This window comes from Schistocerca serialis, chromosome 11 (assembly GCF_023864345.2).
Source record: "Schistocerca serialis cubense isolate TAMUIC-IGC-003099 chromosome 11, iqSchSeri2.2, whole genome shotgun sequence".
NCBI lineage: Eukaryota > Metazoa > Arthropoda > Insecta > Orthoptera > Acrididae > Schistocerca > Schistocerca serialis.
Genome location: NC_064648.1, coordinates 42,879,126 through 42,901,871, shown reverse-complemented (window position 1 = coordinate 42,901,871; position 22,746 = coordinate 42,879,126). Strand labels below are relative to the sequence as shown.

At 40.1% G+C, this 22,746-nt stretch overlaps 1 protein-coding gene across 3 annotated transcripts in view; it reads left to right on the top strand.

The window, feature by feature from the left end:
- The window catches only part of LOC126427284 (zinc finger protein 493-like), a 105,919-nt gene extending 89,866 nt beyond the window's left edge, over window positions 1-16,053 (top strand). For 2 of the 3 annotated variants that reach the window (XM_050089560.1, XM_050089561.1), the window contains one exon: window positions 13,189-16,053. In XM_050089560.1, the coding sequence (XP_049945517.1) occupies window positions 13,189-15,766 (2,578 nt within the window). In that variant the 3' untranslated portion in view covers window positions 15,767-16,053. The remainder of the gene's footprint in view (window positions 1-13,188) is intronic. The other variant, XM_050089563.1, reaches the window with a different exon arrangement.
- The last annotated feature ends 6,693 nt before the right edge of the window (window positions 16,054-22,746 follow it).

Genomic DNA, 22,746 nt, shown 5'->3' with positions numbered 1-22,746 from the left:
TCTCATCCCTCTCCTTCTCCCCTCCCCTCCCATAACCCCTTTCCATCCTGTGCACCTCAGGCACTAGTTCCTTTCCTGTTTTCTCTCTAACTCTCCCACCCTCCCTTCCTCTCTCCGTCTCCCATGTATCTTCCCAGCCCGTATCTCCAGGTAGGTTGAGATTCATAAACTGCCAGAAAATTCTATACAGGCTTATAAATCCATAACCATTCAATGTATTGATAAGGTTTACAGCTCCTATGGAAACGATACCATCTTTTAACATGGAAAAATGTACTTCCACCCAGTAAAAAGTTTTTCACCTTAGGAAGCGCGTTTCTAGCTGGGAAATCTGGAAATTTTTTCTTGTTTATATATACACCCAGTCAAGAAGGTATCTCTTTCGTATGAAATTAAGTGCCTATTGAGAAGAAATGCCATGCACAGGTGGTACAGCTGTTTTATCAGAACAGCAGCACTGCATTGCAGGAATATCATTGAAATAAATGGCTGTGAAGAGGCCCCATGTCAATAAATGTGTTGAAGAATACAATCAAGGAATTTGAAGAAATAAGTGAATTGGGTGGTGCAGCAGATTGCCATAGCGGTTGTTAAGTTGCTTTTAGCTACAGCTAATCATGCAGCAGATGCCTCAAATTCTGCAGTAAACGCTAGCGTTCTCACAGGATATCTCTCTCTCTCTCTCTCTCTCTCTCTCTCTCTCTCTCTCTCTCTCTCTCTCTCTCCCCCCCCCCTCCCTCCCTCCCTCCCTACCTACCTCCCTACCTCCTTCCCTACCTCCCTCCTTCCCTCCTTAGTAGGTGGAACCAGATGTAATAGTTTTACGGTGATGTAAGAAACGACCCACCAGGGTAGCCGAGAGCACTAACATACTGCTTCCTGGATTCCAGTAGGCGTGCTGACCCCGGATCGAATCCACATGGCAGATTGCCGACGAAGGGCCAGTGTGCCAGCCATCCTGGATGTGGTTTTTAGGTGGTTTTCTACACCCTGCTAGGTGAATAGCAGGCTGGTCCCCACATTCCACTTCAGTTACACAGATTGCAGACATTCGCATTTTCCCATGGATTACACTGGATGGAAACAGTTGGGGTACACTAATTCACTAGCCGGCCGGTGTGGCCGTGCGGTTCTAAGCGCTTCAGTTTGGAACCGCGTGACCGCTACGGTCGCAGGTTCGAATCCTGCCTCGGGCATGGATGTGTGTGATGTCGTTAGGTTAGTTAGGTTTAAGTAGTTCTAAGTTCTAGGGGACTGATGACCTCAGATGTTAAGTCCCATAATGCTCAGAACCATTTGAACCATTTGAACACTAATTCACTAATTATGTCCTGGAACGGGGGGAGGGACTTTAGGAATGGCGACCCCATCGTAATACTAGCCTGTATAATATGTAATGGCACTTTGCAACCAGCCTCGGCCAAAAGACTGAGTAAAGGTTGCGAAGTCCCATTGATCTGCCAAACCAACTAGTTGTTGGGTAGAGGAGTACTGGCGTAGATAAATCGAATGTAAGAAACTGTTTTTGTTCATAATGACAGCCCTTTGGTTGGAAAATTGAGAGAACAAAGGAAGGTTACAGCTATCATCCCAAAATTTTTAACAAATGTGGTGTAAACCATCAGCAGTGTTACTGTCCAGGCTGTAGTATGTGTGTTGATAAAATACATGTGCACTTCCATCATCACTGCAACCATCAAAAAGAAACGCAAAGTATATCTATTTTAAAAAGCTGATAAGAATGCTCTTAACGCCCTCTTAAGAGACAGTCTTCACTCCTTCCGATCTGATCATGTAAGTGTAGAAAAGTTGTGGTATGTTTTCAAAGAGATAATATTGACAGCAATTGAGAGATAAATACCACATAAATTAATAAGTGATGGCACTCATCCCCCATGGTACACTAGGTGGGTCAGATCGTTGTTGCAGAAGCAACGAAAAAAGCATGCCAAATTTAAAAGAGCGCAAAATCCTCAAGATTGGCAAAGTTTTACAGAACTTCGAAATATGGCGCGTACTTCAATGCGAGATTCTTTTGATAATTTCCAGAACGAAATTCTGTCTCGAAATCTGGCAGAAAACCAAAAGAGATTCTGGTCATACATAAGGCACACCAGTGGCAACATTCAATACCTTCACTGTGCGATAACAACGGTGAAGTCACTGAAGATAGTGCCACTAAAGCAGATTTATTAAACACGGTTTTCCGAAACGCCTTCACCAAAGAAGACGAAGTAAATATTCCTGAATTCCAATCAAGAACAACTGCCAAGATGAGAAACATAGAAGTAGATATCCTCGGAGTAACAAAGCAGCTTAAATCACTTAATAATGGCAAAGCCTCTGGTCCAGACTGTATACCAGTCAGGTTCCTCTCAGAGTATGCTGATAAAATAGCTCCATATTTAGCAATAATATACGACAACTTGCTCACCGAAAGATCCTTACCTAAAGACTGGAAAATTGCTCAAGTCACACAAATACCCAAAAAGGGAAGTAGGAGTAATTCGCTAAATTACAGGCCTATATCACTAACGTCGATTTGCAATAGGGTTTTGGAACATATACTGTATTCAAACATTCTACATCTACATCTACATTGATACTCCGCCAGCCACCCAACGGTGTGTGGCGGAGGGCACTTTACGTGCCACTGTCATTACCTCCCTTCCCTGTTCCAGTCACGTATGGTTCGCGGGAAGAACGACTGTCTGAAAGCCTCCGTGCGCGCTCTAATCTCTCTAATTTTACATTCGTGATCTCCTCGGGAGGTATAAGTAGGGGGAAGCAATATATTCGATACCTCATCCAGAAACGCACCCTCTCGAAACCTGGCGAGCAAGCTACACCGCGATGCAGAGCGCCTCTCTTGCAGAGTCTGCCACTTGAGTTTATTAAACATCTCCGTAACGCTATCACGGTTACCAAATAACCCTGTGACGAAACGCGCCGCTCTTCTTTGGATCTTCTCTATCTCCTCCGTCAGACCGATCTGGTACGGATCCCACACTGATGAGCAATACTCAAGTATAGGTCGAACGAGTGTTATGTAAGCCACCTCCTTTGTTGATGGACTACATTTTCTAAGCACTCTCCCAATGAATCTCAACCTGGTACCCGCCTTACCAACAATTAGTTTTATATGATCATTCCACTTCAAATCGTTCCGCACGCATACTCCCAGATATTTTACAGAAGTAACTGCTACCAGTGTTTGTTCCGCTATCATATAATCATACAATAAAGGATCCTTCTTTCTATGTATTCGCAATACATTACATTTGTCTATGTTAAGGGTCAGTTGCCACTCCCTGCACCAAGTGCCTATCCGCTGCAGATCTTCCTGCATTTCGCTACAATTTTCTAATGCTGCAACTTCTCTGTATACTACAGCATCATCCGCGAAAAGCCGCATGGAACTTCCGACACTATCTACTAAGTCATTATATATTGTGAAAAGCAATGGGCCCATAACACTCCCCTGTGGCACGCCAGAGGTTACTTTAATGTCTGTAGACGTCTCTCCATTGATGACAACATGCTGTGTTCTGTTTGCTAAAAACTCTTCAATCCAGCCACACAGCTGGTCTGATATTCCGTAGGCTCTTACTTTGTTTATCAGGCGACAGTGCGGAACTGTATCGAACGCCTTCCGGAAGTCAAGAAAAATAGCATCTACCTGGGAGCCTGAATCTAATATTTTCTGGGTCTCGTGAACAAATAAGGCGAGTTGGGTCTCACACGATCGCTGTTTATGGAATCCATGTTGATTCCTACAAAGTAGATTCTGGGTTTCCAGAAATGACATGATACGCGAGCAAAAAACATGTTCTAAAATTCTACAAGAGATCGACGTCAGAGATATAGGTCTATAGTTTTGCGCATCTGCTCGACGACCCTTCTTGAAGACTGGGACTATCTGTGCTCTTTTCCAATCATTTGGAACCCTCCGTTCCTCTAGAGACTTGCGGTACACGGCTGTTAGAAGGGGGGCAAGTTCTTTCGCGTACTCTGTGTAGAATCAAATTGGTATCCCGTCAGGTCCAGTGGACTTTCCTCTATTGAGTGATTCCAGTTGCTTTTCTATTCCTTGGACACTTATTTCGATGTCAGCCATTTTTTCGTTTGTGCGAGGATTTAGAGAAGGAACTGCAGTGCGGTCTTCCTCTGTGAAACATCTTTGGAAAAAGGTGTTTAGTATTTCAGCTTTACGCGTGTCATCCTCTGTTTCAATGCCATCAGCATCCCGTAGTGTCTGGGTATGCTGTTTCGAGGCACTTACTGATTTAACGTAAGAGCAGAACTTCCTAGGATTTTCTGTCAAGTCGGTACATAGAATTTCACTTTCGAATTCAATGAACGCTTCACGCATAGCCCTCCTTACGCTAACTTTGACATCGTTTAGCTTCTGTTTGTCTGAGAGGTTTTGGCTGCGTTTAAACTTGGAGTGGAGCTCTCTTTGCTTTCGCAGTAGTTTCCTAACTTTGTTGTTGTACCACGGTGGGTTTTTCCCGTCCCTCACAGTTTTACTCGGCACGTACCTGTCTAAAACGCATTTTACGATTGCCTTGAACTTTTTCCATAAACACTCAACATTGTCAGTGTCGGAACAGAAATTTTCGTTTTGATCTGTTAGGTAATCTGAAATCTGTCTTCTATTACTCTTGCTAAACTGATAAACCTTCCTCCCTTTTTTATATTCCTATTAACTTCCATATTCAGGGATGCTGTTACGGCCTTATGATCACTGATTCCCTGTTCTGTACATACAGAGTCGAAAAGTTCGGGTCTGTTTGTTATCAGTAGGTCCAAGATGTTATCTCCACGAGTCGGTTCTCTATTTAATTGCTCGAGGTAATTTTCGGATAGTGCACCCAGTATAATGTCACTCGATGCTCTGTCCCTACCACCCGTCCTAAACATCTGAGTGTCCCAGTCTATATCTGGTAAATTGAAATCTCCACCTAAGACTATAACATGCTGAGAAAATTTATGTGAAATGTATTCCAAATTTTCTCTCAGTTGTTCTGCCACTAATGCTGCTGAGTCGGGAGGTCGGTAAAAGGAGCCAATTATTAACCTAGTTCGGTTGTTTAGTGTAACCTCCACCCATAATAATTCACAGGAACTATCCACTTCTACTTCACTACAGGATAAACTACTACTAACAGCGACGAACACTCCACCACCGGTTGCATGCAATCTATCCTTTCTAAACACCGTCTGTACCTTTGTAAAAATTTCGGCAGAATTTATCTCTGGCTTAAGCCAGCTTTCTGTACCTATAACGATTTCAGCTTCGGTGCTTTCTATCAGCGCTTGAAGTTCCGGTACTTTACCAACGCAGCTTCGACAGTTGACAATTACAATACCGATTGCTGCTTGGTCCCCGCATGTCCTGACTTTGCCCCGCACCCGTTGAGGCTGTTGCCCTTTCTGTACTTGTCCAAGGCCATCTAACCTAAAAAACCGCCCAGCCCACGCCACACAACCCCTGCTACCCGTGTAGCCGCATGTTGCGTGTAGTGGACTCCTGACCTATCCAGCGGAACCCGAAACCCCACCACCCTATGGCGCAAGTCGAGGAATCTGCAGCCCACACGGTCGCAGAACCGTCTCAGCCTCTGATTCAGACCCTCCACTCGGCTCTGTACCAAAGGTCCGCAGTCAGTCCTGTCGACGATGCTGCAGATGGTGAGCTCTGCTTTCATCCCGCTAGCGAGACTGGCAGTCTTCACCAAATTAGATAGCCGCTGGAAGCCAGAGAGGATTTCCTCCGATCCATAGCGACACACATCATTGGTGCCGACATGAGCGACCACCTGCAGATGGGTGCACCCTGTACCCTTCATGGCATCCGGAAGGACCCTTTCCACATCTGGAATGACTCCCCCCCCGGTATGCACACGGAGTGCACATTGGTTTTCTTCCCCTCTCTTGCTGCCATTTCCCTAAGGGGCCCCATTACGTGCCTGACGTTGGAGCTCCCAACTACCAGTAAGCCCACCCTCTGCGACTGCCCGGATCCTGCAGACTGAGGGGCAACCTCTGGAACAGGACAAGCAGCCATGTCAGGCCGAAGATCAGTATCAGCCTGAGACAGAGCCTGAAACCGGTTCGTCAGACAAACTGGAGAGGCTTTCCGTTCAGCCCTCCGGAATGTCTTTCGCCCCCTGCCACACCTTGAAACGACCTCCCACTCTACCACAGGTGAGGGATCAGCCTCAATGCGGGCAGTATCCCGGGCAACCACAGTCGTAGTCCGATCAGGGGATGCGTGGGACGAGCTGGCCGTCCCCGACAAACCCCCATCCGGAACCCCACAGTGATGCCCATTGGCAACAGCCTCAAGCTGTGTGACCGAAGCCAACACTGCCTGAAGCTGGGAGCGAAGGGATGCCAACTCAGCCTCCATCCGAACACAGCAGTTGCAGTCCCTATCCATGCTAAAAACTGTTTTGCAAAGAACGTCTGAACTAATCTACAGAGAGCGCAAACAAATCGATAAAATTTAAATGGTTATTAAAATACAAGATTGCCTAGTAAATGCAGTAATGCTGCTACTTGCGCACTGCTGACACTGCTCGGCGGCGGAAGGAGACTAAGCGAAATTACACTATTCAGGTACTAAAACGCGATGCTACAACTCTCAAATACTATAATCCTGATCTATATTAACAACATAGGAGACAATCTGGGTAGCCGTCTTAAATTGTTTGCAGATGATTCTTTCATTTACCGTCTTGTAAAGTCATCACATGATAAAAATGACTTACAAAATGATTTAGATAAGATATCTGTATGGTGCAAAAAGTGGCAACTGACCCTGAATAAGGAAAAGGATGAAGTTATTCACATGAGTCCTAAAAGAAGTGTGCTAAATTACGATTAAACGATAAGTCACACAAAATTGAAGGCTGTAAATTCAACTAAATACTTACGGATTACAAGTAACCTAAATTCGAACGATCGCATAGATAATATTGTGGGTAGAGAAAAAGGGAGAGAAGGAAACATAGTAGGTGAATATGGATAGGGGGTAAGAAATGAAATAGGAAGCCGTATGGTAGAATTTTGCACAGAGCATAACTTAATCATAGCTAACACTTAGTTAAAGAATCATAAAAGAAGGTTGTACACATGGAAGAATCCTGGAGATACTAGAAGGGATCAGATAGATTATATAATGGTAAGACAGAGACTTATGAACCAGGTTTTAAATTGTAAGACATTTCCAGGGGCAGATGTGGACTCTGACCACAATCTATTGGTTATGAACTGTATATTAAAACTGAAGAAACTGCAATGGGAATTTAAGGAGATGGGACCTGGATAAACAGACTAAATCGGAGGTCGTACAGAGTTTCAGGGAGAGGATAAGGGAACAATTCTCACGAATGGGGGAAAGAAATACAGTAGAAGAAGAATAGGTAGCTTTGAGGAATGAAATAGTGAAGGCAGCTGAGGATCAAGTAGGTAAAAAGACGAGGGCAAGTAGAAATCCTTGGGTAACAGAAGAAATATTGAGTGTAATTGATGAAAGGAGAAAATATTAAAATGCAGTAAATGAAGCAGGCAAAAAGGAATACAAACGTCTCAAAAATGAGATTGACAGGAAGTGCAAAATAGCTAATCAGGGACAAATGTATGGCTGTAAAGGGTCATCTCATGAGGGGTAAGATAATTACTGCCTACAGGAAAATTAGAGAGACCTTCGGAGAAAAGAGAGCCACTTGCATGAATATAAAGAGCTCAGATGGAAACCCAGTCGTAAGCAAATAAGGGAAAGCAGAAAGGTGGAAGGAGTATACAGGGTGTTCCAAAAAGGTACGTCCAAACTTTCAGGAAACATTCCTCACACACACAAAGAAAGAAAATGTGTTATGTGGACATATGTCCGGAAACGCTTACTTTCCATGTTAGAGCTCATTTTATTACTTCTCTTCAAATCACATTAATCATGGAATGGAAACACACAGCAACAGAACATACCAGCGTGACTTCAAACACTTTTTTACAGGAAATGTTCAAAATGTCCTCAGTTAGCGAGGATACATGCATCCACCCTCCGTCACATGGAATCCCTGATGCGCTGATGCATCCCTGGAGAATGGCGTATTGTAACACAGCCATCCACAATACGAGCATGAAGAGTCTCTACATTTGGTACTAGGGTTGCGTAGACAAGAGCTTTCAAATGCCCCCATAAATGAAAGTCAAGAGGGTTGAGGTCAGGAGAGCGTGGAAGCCATGGAATTGGTCTGCCTCTACCAATCCATCGCTCACCGAATCTGTTGTTGAGAAGTGTACAAACACTTCTACTGAAATGTGCAAGAGCTCCATCGTACATGAACCACATCTTGTGTCATACTTGTAAAGGCACATGTTCTAGCAGCACAGGTAGAATATCCCGTATGAAATCATGATAACGTACTCCATTGAGCGTAGGTGGAAGAACATGGGGCCCAATCAAGACATCACCAACAATGCCTGCCCAAATGTTCACAGAAAATGTGTGTTGATGAAGTGATTTCACAATTGCGTGCCCACACATGTTGATTGTGAAAATTTACAATTTGATCACGTTGAAATGAAGCCTCATCCGTAAAGAGAACATTTGGACTGAAATGAGGATTCACACATTGCTGGATGAACCATTCGCAGAAGTGTACCCGTGGAGGCCAATCAGCTGCTGATAGTGCCTGCACACGCTGTACATGGTACCGAAACAACTGGTTCTACCATAGCGCTCTCCATTCAGTGATGTGGTCAACGTTACCTTGCACAGCAGCAACGTCTCTGACGCTGACATTAGAGTTATCGTCAACCGCACAAAGAATTGCCTCATCCATTCTCCTCGTCATTCTAGGTCTTCCCCAGTCGCGATTCATAGGCTGGAATGTTCCGTGCTCCCTCAGACGCTGATCCATTGCTTCGAACGTCTTCCTGTCGGGACACCTTCGTTCTGGAAAACTGTATCGATACAAACGTACCACGCCACGGCTATTGCCCCGTCCTAATCCATACATCAAATGGGCATCTGCGAACTCCACATTTGTAAACATTGCACTGACTGCAAATCCACGTTCGTGATGAACACTAACCTGTTAATGCTACGTACTGATATGCTCGATGCTAGTACTGTAGAGCAATGAGTCGCATGTCAACACAAGCACCAAATTCAACATTACCTTCCTTCAATTGGGCCAACTGGTGGTGAATCGAGGAACTACAGTACATACTGACGAAACTAAAATGAGCTCTAACATGGAAATTATGCGTTTTCGGACATGTCCACGTAACACTTTTCCTTTATTTGTGTGAGAGAAATGTTTCCTGAAAGTTTGGCCATACCTTTTTGTAACACCTTGTATAGAGGGTCTATACAAAGGCGATGTGCTTGAGGACAATATTATGGAAATGGAAGAGGATTTAGATGATGATGAAATGGGAGATACGATACTGCATAAAGAGTTTGACAGAGCACTGAGAGACCTGAGTTGAAACAAGGCCCCGGGAGTGGACAACATTCCATTAGAACTACTGATGGCCTTGGAAGAGCCAGTCCTGACAAAACTCTACCATCTGGTGAGCAAGATGTATGAAACAGGCGAAATACCTTCAGACTTCAAGAAGAATATAATAATTCCAAGCCCAAAGAAAGCAGGTGTTGACAGATGTGAAAATTACCGAACTATTAGTTTAATAAGTCACAGCTGCAAAATACTAACGCGAATTCTTTATAGATGAATGGAAAAACTGGTACAGGTCGGCCTCTGAGAAGATCAGTTTGGATTCTGTAGAAATATTGGAACACGTAAGGAATACTGACTCTACGACTTATCTTAGAAGAAAGATTAAGAAAAGGCAAACCTATGTTTCTAGCATTTGTAGACTTAGAGAAAGCTTTTGACAATGTTGACTGGAATACTCTCTTTCAAATTCTAAAGGTGGCAGGGGTAAAATACAGGGAGTTGAAAGCTATTTACATTTTGTACAGAAATCAGATGGCAATTAAGAGTAGAGGGGCATGAAAGGTAAGCAGTGGTTGGGAATGGAGTGAGACAGGGTTGTAGCCTCTCCCCGATGTTATTTAATCTGTATATTGAGCGAGCAGTAAAGGAAACAAAATAAAAATTCGGAGTAAATATTAAAATCCATGGAGAAGAAATAAAAATTTTCAGGTTCGCCGATGACATTGTAATTCTGTCGGAGACAGCAAAGGACTGGGAAGAGCAGCTGAACAGAATGGACAGTGTCTTGAAAGGAGGATATAAGATGAACATCATCAAAAGCAAAACTAGGATAATGGAATGTAGTCGGGTGATGCTGAGGGAATTAGATTAGCTAATGAGCCATTTAAAGTAGTAGGTGAGTTTTGCTATTTGGGGGGAAAAATAACTGACGATGGACGAAGTAGATAGGATGTAAAATGTAGACTGGCAGTGGCAAGGAAAGCGTTTCTGAAGAAGAGAAATGTATGAACATCGAGTATAGATTTAACTGTCAGGAAGTCGTTTCTGAAAGTATTTGTATGGAATGTAGCCATGTATGGAAGTGAAATATGGAGGATAAATAGTTTGGACAAAAAGAGAATAGAAGCTTTCGAAAAGTGGTGCTACACAAGAATGCTGAAGATAAGTTGGGTAGATCACGTAACTAATGAGGAGGTATTGACTAGAATTGGGGAGAAGAGGAGTTTGTGGCACAACTTGACGAGAAGAAGGGACCGGTTGGTAGGACATGTTCTGAGGCATCAAGGGATCACAAATTTAGCATTGGAGGGCTGCGTGGAGGGTAAAAATCGTAGAGGGAGACCAAGAGATGAATACACTAGCAGATTCAGAAGGATGTAGGTTGCAGTAGGTACTGGGAGATGATGAAGCTTGCACAGGATAGAGTATCATGGAGAGCTGCATCAAACCAGTTTCAGGACTGAATATAACAACAACAGAGCAAACCAAAGACTGCAATTCATTGCCAAAACACTTAGAAGGTGCAACAGGCCTACTAAAGAGACTGCTTACACCACGCTTGTCCACCCTTTTCTGGAGTATTGCTGTGTGGTGTGGGATCTGCGTCAGGTGGGACTGACAGATGACACTGAAAAAGTAAAAAAAATGGCAGCTCGTTCTGTATTATAGCGAAATAGGGGACATAGTGTCAGAGACATGGTATGTGAATTGGAGTGGCAATCACGAAAACAAAGGCGTTTTTCGTTGTGACAGGATCTTCTCATGAAATTTCAATCACCAGTTTTCTCCTCCGATTGGGAAAACATTCTGTTGGCACCCACTTACATAGGGAGAAATGATCATCACGATAAAATAAGAGAAATCAGGGCTCGCACTGATAAATTTAAGTGCTCGTTTTTCCTGCGCGCCGTTCTACAGTGGAATGGTAGACAGTGAGTTTGAAAGTGCTTCATTGAACCATCTGCGAGGCACTTTATTGTGAATAGCAGAGTAATCGTGTAGATGTAGATGAATACTTTATCAATGTACCTGCCACACGAAATGCTCTGCAGTGAAGATTAGGGATATGACAGAAGCACCCAGTATCTACACAAAGCTTACATGGTGGTCTCTAAAACAATTGATAAATAAAAACCTCAAAATTTATTTATTGCTAAAGCTTTCCAGAAATTCTGTTTCTTATTCTGGTTGGTTTATGGTTGACTGGCATATTGTAAAATTTTAATTGTAAGTTTTATTTCTAGTACTTTGACAAACAGAAAGGTATTTGTTTGAAATCTTATTTGCATATTTTTCTGATGTGTTTTATCATTATTGGTGTTCAGTTACTTCACTTACATGTGTATGAAAATACAAGTTGTAAATTATTGAGTTATAAGAGTTACAATATTTAGTGATTCAGTTGTCAACTTCTAGAATCTGAGACACCATGATACCAGTTACATTTAAAAAAGTCGTGTGATCCAATTAATTGTTCAAAAACACTCGAAATTTACCAGATACCATGCCAAACAAAACTATATACTCAACACAATGGAAAAAAGTGAAAAGGTACAGTCAGAACAAGAGAAAACTCTGGAGCCTGCACACCTTCAGTAGTTTGTAATCTTTCATATCTACCTATGTACATACTGGGGACCTGAAAAACATTACAGTTCTTTTCTGTGAGAAAGGGTTTAACTGCAGGTATAATAATGAAACCCAGATACTACAGGTGCAGCTCATGCATCAGCTGTTATCACCGCCACTCAGTATGTAGTGCTACCCTTCAGTATTTAATGGGTGTTGATGTGACCATTTATGTGTGCGTCCTTCAGTCAACGGTGTTCTGCAATGCCAGGAGACCAGATGTTGGGAAAATGTAAAAATTTTCAAGAAGGCTCACTCCAAGTGTACTGGAAAATTTGCAACCATTTCCATCTGTTCAGACAATATTTCCATTCGTGGAAGGCTTCATATAAGTTGCAGTGCCAAAAACAGTTTTAGATTAAAACCATCTGCAAGTGTGTCATTCACATTCATTCATCAGTATGGAAATTTATTCCCTTGATTGATGTCACATTGATTCTTGTTCATGAACAGTCATGGTTCAGCTGATCAACATCCATTGTAGATAACTAATGAAAATATTGATGCTTGCACTAGTAATTGATTTATTTGGAATCAAACAAAAAAATTGTTTACCAGGTGAAATAAATTTACCATTCGTAGAGGTGAAAGTGTTGGCAAAACAAGGAGAATGCACTTACAGAGCTAACATAATCGAAGAGGAACATTTAGAAATTATTTCTCTTAAATAAATCTGAAATACCTTGAACTTAAGAATTTTGAATTAAAACATGTAATTGATTCATTTTTGATACATTTCATAAATTGTTGTAGACTATTTACTTGTATCACTGTATTTTAAGAAGTAACACGTGAAAGTGAAGTATTTTAGTTCTAATCTAAGAATTTCAGATCAAATCGGCAGTGACTCAGAATAATCATTATTGAATTTCCTCTGGTTATTATCGTTTTAAACCACTTTTACCTCATCAGTTCTTTACTTCTGGTGGAATATTATAATTTTAAATCGGTAACAGTTACTGAATATTCCAATTCGTATGCACTTTTATGACTTGTGGCTTATAGTACTGGATTTATGGTCACTCAAATATTTTTTCTTTGTTGTATATCTCAATATTTTAACATTATCCTCCTCACTCCTCAGATTTACTCAGAGTACTGGTGGGAGTTGCAGCATATCATGTGAAGAAACTTGTCACCATAGACTGGTCCAGGATGAGTTGGTGATAGGCATGGAGAAGTCAACACATGGGTTCAGTACCAATACAGAAGATCTGACTATTGATAAGGAATGCTCAGTTGCCACCCAATATGACTGTAGTACTAGGGGAAAGGAATTACATGTATATAGCTGTAATTTCTGCCAACAGAGCTTTTCTTCAAAATACAGACTCATAATGCATGTGTTTATGCACATTGATGGAACGCAACCACCTTTGTATGTTTGTAAGTGGTGTGGTGAGGTATTTCACAGTAATGTTGGCTTGAAAAAGCATATGAGAATGAGTGAGAATTGTCGAGTTTTAACTGCTGACAGTCATGAAAAATATGGACATAGTGATGAGCATCAAACCACTACCTCGTTGGATAGCGAGGCAGAAGTTTCTGTCACAGAATACAATGACCAGTCTTCATGTAAGGAAACTTGGAAAGATTCAAAGAAGCCCTCTAATGACATATGTAACACACATATGACAAATGATAGAGAGAAAACAAGTAATTATGGAACTTTGTCTATAGCTGTTAATGTCAGTGCCCAGGCTGATCTACTTACTGCAAACAGAACTCACAGATGTGGTATTTGTGGCAAATTGTTTGCTAGGTATGGTGATCTCAACGGACATGTTTCCATTCATACTGAGAAAAGACTTCACAAATGTGATATTTGTGAGAAATGGTTTGCCCACTCACGGTATCTAAAGGCTCACACATTAATTCACACTAGGAAGAAACCTTACATGTGCGAGATTTGTGGGAAATCTTTTACTATGATAGGTGACTTCAAGAAACACACATTGATTCACACTGGAAATAAACCTCACAAATGTGATATTTGTGAGAAATGGTTTACCCAGTCACGTTATCTAAAGGCTCACACATTAATTCACACTAGGAAGAAGCCTTACATGTGCGAGATTTGTGGGAAATCTTTTACTAGGATAGGTGACTTCAAGAAACACACATTGATTCACACTGGAAATAAACCTCACAAATGTGATATTTGTGAGAGATGGTTTGCCCAGTCACGTTATCTAAAGGCTCACACATTAATTCACACTAGGAAGAAACCATACATTTGCGAGAGTTGTGGGAAATCTTTTACTGTGTTAGGTGATCTCAAGAAACATAAATTAATTCACACTGGAAATAAACCTCACAAATGTGAGATTTGTGGGAAATCTTTTACTAAGTTAAGTACTCTCAAACAACATTCATTAATTCACACTGGAAAGATACCTCACAAATGTGAGATTTGTGGGAAATCTTTTGCTGCATCAGGCTATCTCAAGAATCATGTTTTAATTCACACTGAAAAGGAACCTCACAAATGTGAGATTTGTGGGAAATCATTTGCTGCGTCAGGCTCTCTCAAGAGACATTCATTAATTCACACTGGAAATGAACCTCACAAATGCGAGACTTGTGGGAAATCTTTTTCTATATTAGGCAATCTTAACGAACACGCATTAATTCACACTGGAGAGAAACCTCACCTATGTGAGATTTGTGGGAAATCTTTTACTATATTAAGCAGTCTTAACAAACATTTATTTATTCACACTGGAAAGAAACCTCACCTATGTGAGATTTGTGGGAAATCTTTTTGTTGGCCATACGATCTCAAGAACCATGTATTAATTCACACTGGAAAGAAACCTCACAAATGTGAGATTTGTGGGAAATCTTTTACTATGTTGCGTAATCTCAAGAAACATTCATTAATTCACACTGGAAGGAAACCTCACAAATGTGAGATTTGTGGGAAATCTTTTGCTGCGTCAGGCTCTCTCCAGAAACATTCATTAACTCACACTGGAAAGAAACCGCACAAATGTGTGATTTGTGGGAAATCTTTCACTATGTCAAGCCATCTCAAGAAACATGTATTAATTCACACTGGAAAGATAACCTACATGTGCGAGACTTGTGGGAAATCTTTTACTATGTTAGGTGATCTCAACAGACATGTATTAATTCACTCTGGAAAGAAACCTCACAAATGTGAGATTTGTGGGAAATCTTTTACTGTATTAGGCATTCTTAACAAACATTTATTAATTCACACTGGAAAGAAACCTCACAAATGTGAGACTTGTGGGAAATCTTTTACTATGTTAGGTGATCTCAACAGACATGTATTAATTCACTCTGGAAAGAAACCTCACAAATGTGAGATTTGTGGGAAATCTTTTACTGTATTAGGCATTCTTAACAAACATTTATTAATTCACGCTGGAAAGAAACCTCACAAATGTGAGACTTGTGGGAAATCTTTTACTGTGTTAGGTGATCTCAAGAAACACGTATTAATTCACACTGGAAAGAAACCTCACAAATGTGAGATCTGTGGGGAATCTTTTGCTACATCAGGTGATCTCAAGACACATGCATTTGAACACACTGGAAATGGACCTCACAAATGTGGTATCTGCGACAAAAGTTTCACTTACTTGGATACTCTCAAGACACATGCATTACTTCATATCAGAAAGAAAATGTAAGAATGTGTTAGTTTACGCAAATAGGTTTTCGTGGTTGGTGCCCTCAAGGCCTATAAAATAATGTATGTACCAGGGGACAATAAATTGTACATTCGGCGAAATAACTTTAAAATCTGGTAGAATTGTGAAAAAACTTGTAATGATGTGTACTATAGAGTGCTATCAGATAATGTGACAAAAGGTTCATATCTGTAGCTTCATATGTCAAGAAATGGTATTACCAAATACTCAAGAAACATGAATCAATTGTGTTTTTGTCATTAGCACTGCTGCTTTTTCCCATTGATCTTGCGACATGAAGATTGTGAATTGTGATAAATCCTCACATTTGTCAGTAATCATAAGTATCTTGCAATATTCAGTATAAGGCCAACGAAGTGTGACGACTTGCTGCTTAATATTCCAAACAAAGTCATCATGTAGTACTTGTAACTGTATTTTAGAAACAGTGACAGTAAAAATATATTCATGGCACTTGCTTCATTGAGGCTAGTAAACTCAATACTGGAGAAACATGATTATAACAATTATTTTACTCAGATATGTTTTCTTAAGAGACTTGGTGTGTCATTAATAGTGTGTACATTTATGTTCTGTTGGTACTAATCCTGCATTAGTAAACATAACAACAAATATAATAACCTGCTTAATAGCATGTTTGGCCACCTTTGGAATACAGTACTTTGACAATTCTACATGATATGGGCTTGACACATCATTTACATGCTTCTGGGTGTATGTTGCACCAGTTGTATTCCACACGTTCAGATTAGCTAAATGGTATGGTCAAGACATCAGTGTTAGTTACCATGCTACTCAGACCATGCACATGTGACATGGACAATTATCTTGCTGAAAGATGCCTCCACTATGGGAGAGCACACCAGGAATGAAGGAATGCATGCAGTTGCAATAAATGTCATGTAGTCTGCAACTGTCATGATGCCTTCTGTTGCTAACAGGTGTCCCACAGGAGCCAAAGTGACTGCCCCCATAGCATAATGGGCCCTCTGGTGCCATTCATTTAGATGATAGCATATCTGGATGTGCAACTGACCTGGTGTAACAGGAAATGTCACCCATCCTGACAGTTACATTTGAATTGACCTTCACTCCAGCCTCAATGATCCCTTGCACACTGCAGTTGCAAGTGAACATTTTGGTGGATCGGTATGGAAACATACAGTGACCATGTTCCAGAGCCACACATTCAGCAATATACATTGAACTGTGGGTTCCAAAACGTGTATGGCTGTCCCAGCGTTGATTTCTGTCATCAGATATGCCACATATTGCCACATCTCCAGCTTTACAGAGCAGGCAAGCTTCTGACCTCCATACTTTGTGAAGAAGTATAGATGTATTACATCTTATCATAATGTTATGGACTTATTACCTTTCAGCCACTTTCCTCAGATGTTCACAACAGCAGCATAGATCCATTGTACCAACTTCACCACTTTTGAGGTTCTAGTTCCCAACTGCTATGCCACTTTAACTTGCCCTTTGCTAAAGTCATTTACATCATTAAATTTACATGTTTGCAGCTCACCTAACTGATAGAACAGAAAGTGTAAATCTCTGGTCTGCTTATATACTTGTAATCTGCTTACTGCATCATGTGCATACAACGTGGCATTCATTCTCCTCATGAACAGTGTTCATGACATTTTTGCCCATCAGTGCATCTTCATGTAAATGGGTCAGATGCGGAAATATGTAATCTAAGAAATTCATCATGCTTGGTTGCCATTTACACTAGTGCACAATAGCTATATTTTTTGTGAAATATTTTTGTTTCACAAAGCTCTGTACATAATTCAGGAATAATATAGGTAAGTGTTATCCAACAAAGCTCTTAATTACTTGTTCAGCATCTAATACTGCGTAAGTTCTACAAAAAAAAAAGAAATAGGTAAACAAACATTAGGTGTTATGATTTGATTCCAGTTTCTTTTTATACACAAGAACAACACTTGGGAGAGCTCAGAACGTGAGCATTAAATATTTCTTGTGTTATATTCAAAGATGTTTCCATTGTGGGTATTTTTCTTAATTTGTAGTAAATATACATGAGGTTTTTGGAAAATTGTAGTTATGCTTCAGTTTCAATTTCAGAACGATTGTTTTTAATTTTGATTTCCTACCTATTTGTTATTGTTGAAAGTGGTTTAGTATGTTTCATCATATGTGTAACAATGGGAGATAGTTATAATTAAGTGATTGGCACTGTTCTATAGTTATAATTAAGTGTTTGGCACTTCTGTGTTGCTACACTTCAGCTGTGACACTTTGTAGTGATATGATTACATTGTATTTCATCTTTCCCATGATAGTACATCCACAACTGCTGTATGGGTTATTCATAATAGACAACATCCGCATACATTTGTATTAAATATTATTTTCCAATAAAAGGAAAGAAAAACCGGGTTTCTGGACAATAGCCTTATATTCCAATGAATCTGAAAATGTACTACAAAGTGTGGCGACTATACATAATATGAATCTCTAAGAAACAGTAAAATTTGTATTAACATGTTAAAAAAAGGTACACAATATGGACTGAATATCTATAGGCGTCAGCTAAAGATGGGTCAAATGGTGTTTCTCTGGTACATGAGATGTAAGCAGAAATTAAACATATTCAGTGGTTGTGTGGAAAACCATCCAAAGAACTGAGTCTCCATAAACACTGTACATACCCATAAATTAAAGAGTGTAACTGCACCTATTAAAATAATAAGCTAATCACTACAGAATAAACTGTTGTATAAGAATTGTCAAGGACAAATCAGTTGTAGGTTGTGGATGCAGGAGTAAGGGTAATCAAGCATATTGTTTAAAATAAACAACAATGAAGAGTACTTTAAAACAACTAACTGGTATTTACATGAGAACTTTACTTGTAAGGCCACTAACAGACTGATGGGCATAGTGCTGGAGAATTGAATAGAAGCACACCTCTGAACAGACTGAAAGCTGGTTGCCAATAGTGAGCCAAATTTATCCCCGATATGGCCTATGGCCCCATGTGACCATTAACAGCGGTCTCATTGGGTGCTGGATGGTTTTCTAGGTTTCCCTCACTAAGGATGCTTCTCGGAAGTGTCTCCTCATCAGTATCCTCTGTCAGAATTGTATGAATGTGAACAAGGCATATACAGTGGTAACCTATACAGAACTAGCCCCTGAATAGCCACAGCTCTGAAGTGAAACGTATTTTATAAAGTGTTCCCCACTCGGTGTATCAATCTACCACACACACACTTCACTCCCCCTCCATAGCAGCAGGCTAATTATTTCAAAATTACAAAAGTAGTAGTTTGATGTTGGAAAATGCTCCTTTGGACCGGTGGCTCTTGCTAAAGGATGCAACATTCTAATAGGGGAAACAAATAATTTCCAAAATGCAGTAAAAAACGTGGACATGAATAGAAAACTAAAAGTGTTTAAGAAGTGACAAATAATAGTACAATAATTTAGAGTTCGAATTGGCCAATTTTGGCTATTGTAGAAATAATTTTGGCTATTGTAGAAATATACGCAGCTAACTGAAATGGTGCACTGATACAGTGGTGTGGTGGTGCTGAGGCAACAGGTGTGCTGACCATGTACTGAGCCAGCAGGGACAGCATGAGGGCTGCCAAGATACATCAGCTGGGCAGTGGCTAAGCTGGTGCAATGGTGATGCCAGTGGACAGTGATGGAATATTGTGGTTCAGAATGACAGCATTGGGGCCAGCAAATGTTGTTACCAGTTGTGAAGGTCTAGCCTCGCAGATCATGAAAGGCTGTAACATTGCATCAGATGGGTGCATCATCGAAGGTTGGATGGTTATTTCCATACAAAAGGAGGTCTAGCTCAATAATATTAATAAGATTTATTACTTTTCCTATAATATCTGCAGTTTGTAGTATAAAAGTTAAAATTACAAAGTTATTGAAGGATACATCACAAACTGATTATATATCCATAATAAACTAATCTCATTAAGACAACTGTAACACTTTCATTGTTTTATTAAATCTTATTTCATGTACTTAGGTTGACAACCCTGTAGCCAGGCAGATGTGCGTGTATGAAGCTCTCGCTAAGTTAAGCGATTAATATTGAAATAAGAGCTAATTTAGTTAATATTACATTTTAGACTAGTGCATTTACTTCGTATCTAATCTATGTATTGAAGGTTTTGCTTTTCTAAACGTAATTACATCGAAAAGGAAATATTTTGTAAAGGCCGGCAGTTGCGTTGTTGTTTACATATTTTGGCGTAAATTTTGTATGAGTGTAGATATTTGTTTTTGACTAGACTTAACTCTTCAAAGTTAAATTAATTCGTGTCTCTCATCCAGAATTTGTGTGGTTGATTAAAAGTTTCTGAGCCAAGTTCATAAGTTTGTTTACATTAGTGTTTAGTTACATACTAGGACAGGTTAAAACCTATTGTGCTGTTGAAGTTATTTTCTGCTTTTGTGTCACGTTTTACTATCAAACCATTTGTGACAAGTGTGGTGGTTGCCGTAGAAATTTGAAAGAGTGAGTGTTCTGTATAGACTGTAGGTTGTGGTTTCATTGGGGAGAGTGTAGCGGAGAGGAAACAAGGATAGATAATGAGGCTCTTCCATGGCAGTGTAGGTTACATAGAAAGGATAGAAAAATCGTGGAACTGGTGGCAAAGATTTGTGCCCTTAAGGCTGAATTAGAAATCGCGAATTTGGAATTATTTAAGCTAAGGGAGGAAAAGGACTCTGGGCGCTGGTAAAAGGTAGCAAGCAAAGGACGAAGAAGGGAAACAGTTGATAAAACTTATAAAATTCAGTTAGGAAATCAGCTTGGCTTGCTATCTGAAGTAGTGGAGGAAGGGCCTCATCCAGATTTAGTTGAATGTAGGTTGAAGCAGAATATTAGCTTAAAGAAAAAAGACAGGTCGGGATCAAACCAGAATAGGAAAAGAAAAATTCTGCTTATAGGTAGCAGTCATGGGAGGGGTGTGGGCCAACAGCTACAGGAGAAATTAGGGACAGAGTACCAGGTCATAAGTTTTGTGAAACCAAGTGCTAGCCTTAGCCAGGTGACAGAAAACTTATGTCAGCTATGCAAGGACTTTGAGAAGGAAAATCAGGTAATTATAGTTGGGGGAACAGTAAGCAGCCTGGCTATGAATCCAGGGTATAGTATTAGGAGTGATCTGGATGAAATAGGAACAGAAACTGGGCACATGAAAGTTGGGTTTTTGGAGGTATTTCAGTGCTATGATCAGCCCTGGGTATCGCGTGTTAACACAGAACTGAACAGGATGCTCCAGACACCGGCAAAGTCTCACATGAGTGTTGGTCCAGTTGATGCTATTGGCAGGTGGGGCTACACTACACATGGCCTGCACCTTATTAGGAAGGGGGAAGATAAATTAGCTTCTCTATTAGCAGATACTGTAAGGGGGGCCACAGACACACAAGGGGTGATCCCTGTGGTTATTGCGACCAAGGCAGACAGGTTTTTTTAGGTTAAAGTCAATTTCCAGACAGACAACAACCAAGGAAAATAGAAGAAAAGAAACTTCATGCACAGCAAACAAGGATAAAGCTAAGGATGATATCAACTTCACCAAAATATCAGAGGAATAAAAAAAGTAGGTGAGCTGATAATGTATTTAGATGATCTCGAAAATAAGAATGAGATTGATATACTTTGTCTGTATGAGCACCATGTAACTGTGGGGATGGAAAATGTCAGTATAAATGGGTATCATTTAGCATCTTACACTTGTAGATCTAGTATGGATAAAGGAGGAGTTGCCATTTTTATAAAACAAGGGTATAAATACAGAACTGTTGAAGTGAGCAAATTTTGGGTTGATCAGCACTTTGAGGTTTGTGCATGTTAACTTCAGCTAGATAATGTTGATATTAGCAACAGTGTACAGGTTTCCACTAGGAGCTATTCATAAAAAAGTTTGACTCCCTATTATGCTGTCTGTCAGACAAAAAGAAGAAGTTATTACTCTGGGGTGATTTCAGTGTTAACTTTTCTAAGCAATTCTGATTGGAAAAGTGAACTAGAAGTGTTGTTAACAACATATAACTTAGAATCAGTAATCAGTATCCCTACACGTATAGCTCAAGACAGTAGTACTCTAATAGATAATGTATTTGTACAGCAAGAGGATGTAGAACAAATACATGCTTTCCCTGTGGTTAATGGATTATCTGACCATGATGCACAACTGATTAACTTACAAAACATAACAGGGTGTACACTTCAGAAACCATTAAGTAAAAGTGTGAGGGTGCCCAACCCGGTATCTATAGATCACTTCAGAGAAAGTTTAGGAAATGTAAACTGGGAAGATATATATAATGATCCAAATGCTAATGATAAATGCAGCATATTTCCTAATAAATTTATATCCCTTTTTGAACATTGTTTTCCAAAGAAAATTACTAAATGTAACACCACAATATTTTTAAAGAAACCTTGGAGTATTGTAGGTATTAATGTGTCTTCAGAAAGAAAAAGAAAACTGTATGAGACAGCAAGAAGTAGTTTTACACTATAACAATTATTGTAACACACTGAGAATAGTTGTAAGGAAATCAAGAAATATATATGTTAGAGAACAAATTAACAACTCCAGCAATAAAATCAAATCAGTATGGAATGTTGTTAGAAGGGAGACAGGAAAACTAACCAGTGGGGTAGGTAGTATTGCTGATAAAGAGAATGAGACCATCTTAACCAACATTACACAGGTAGCCAATGTATTTAACAATCACTTCTTAAGCGTAGGAGAAAAAATTGGTGAGAATAGTTCAAAAGAAAAAGCCAGGCAGCACATGGAAGAGTCAGTTTTCAAAAATTTTAGTCAGATTAGATTTCATCTAACAAACTCTTGTGAAATAAGGATACTTATGAAATCATTGAAAAATAAATGTTCTTTAAGAGTAGACGACATCAAAACAATTTGGAGCAATTACAG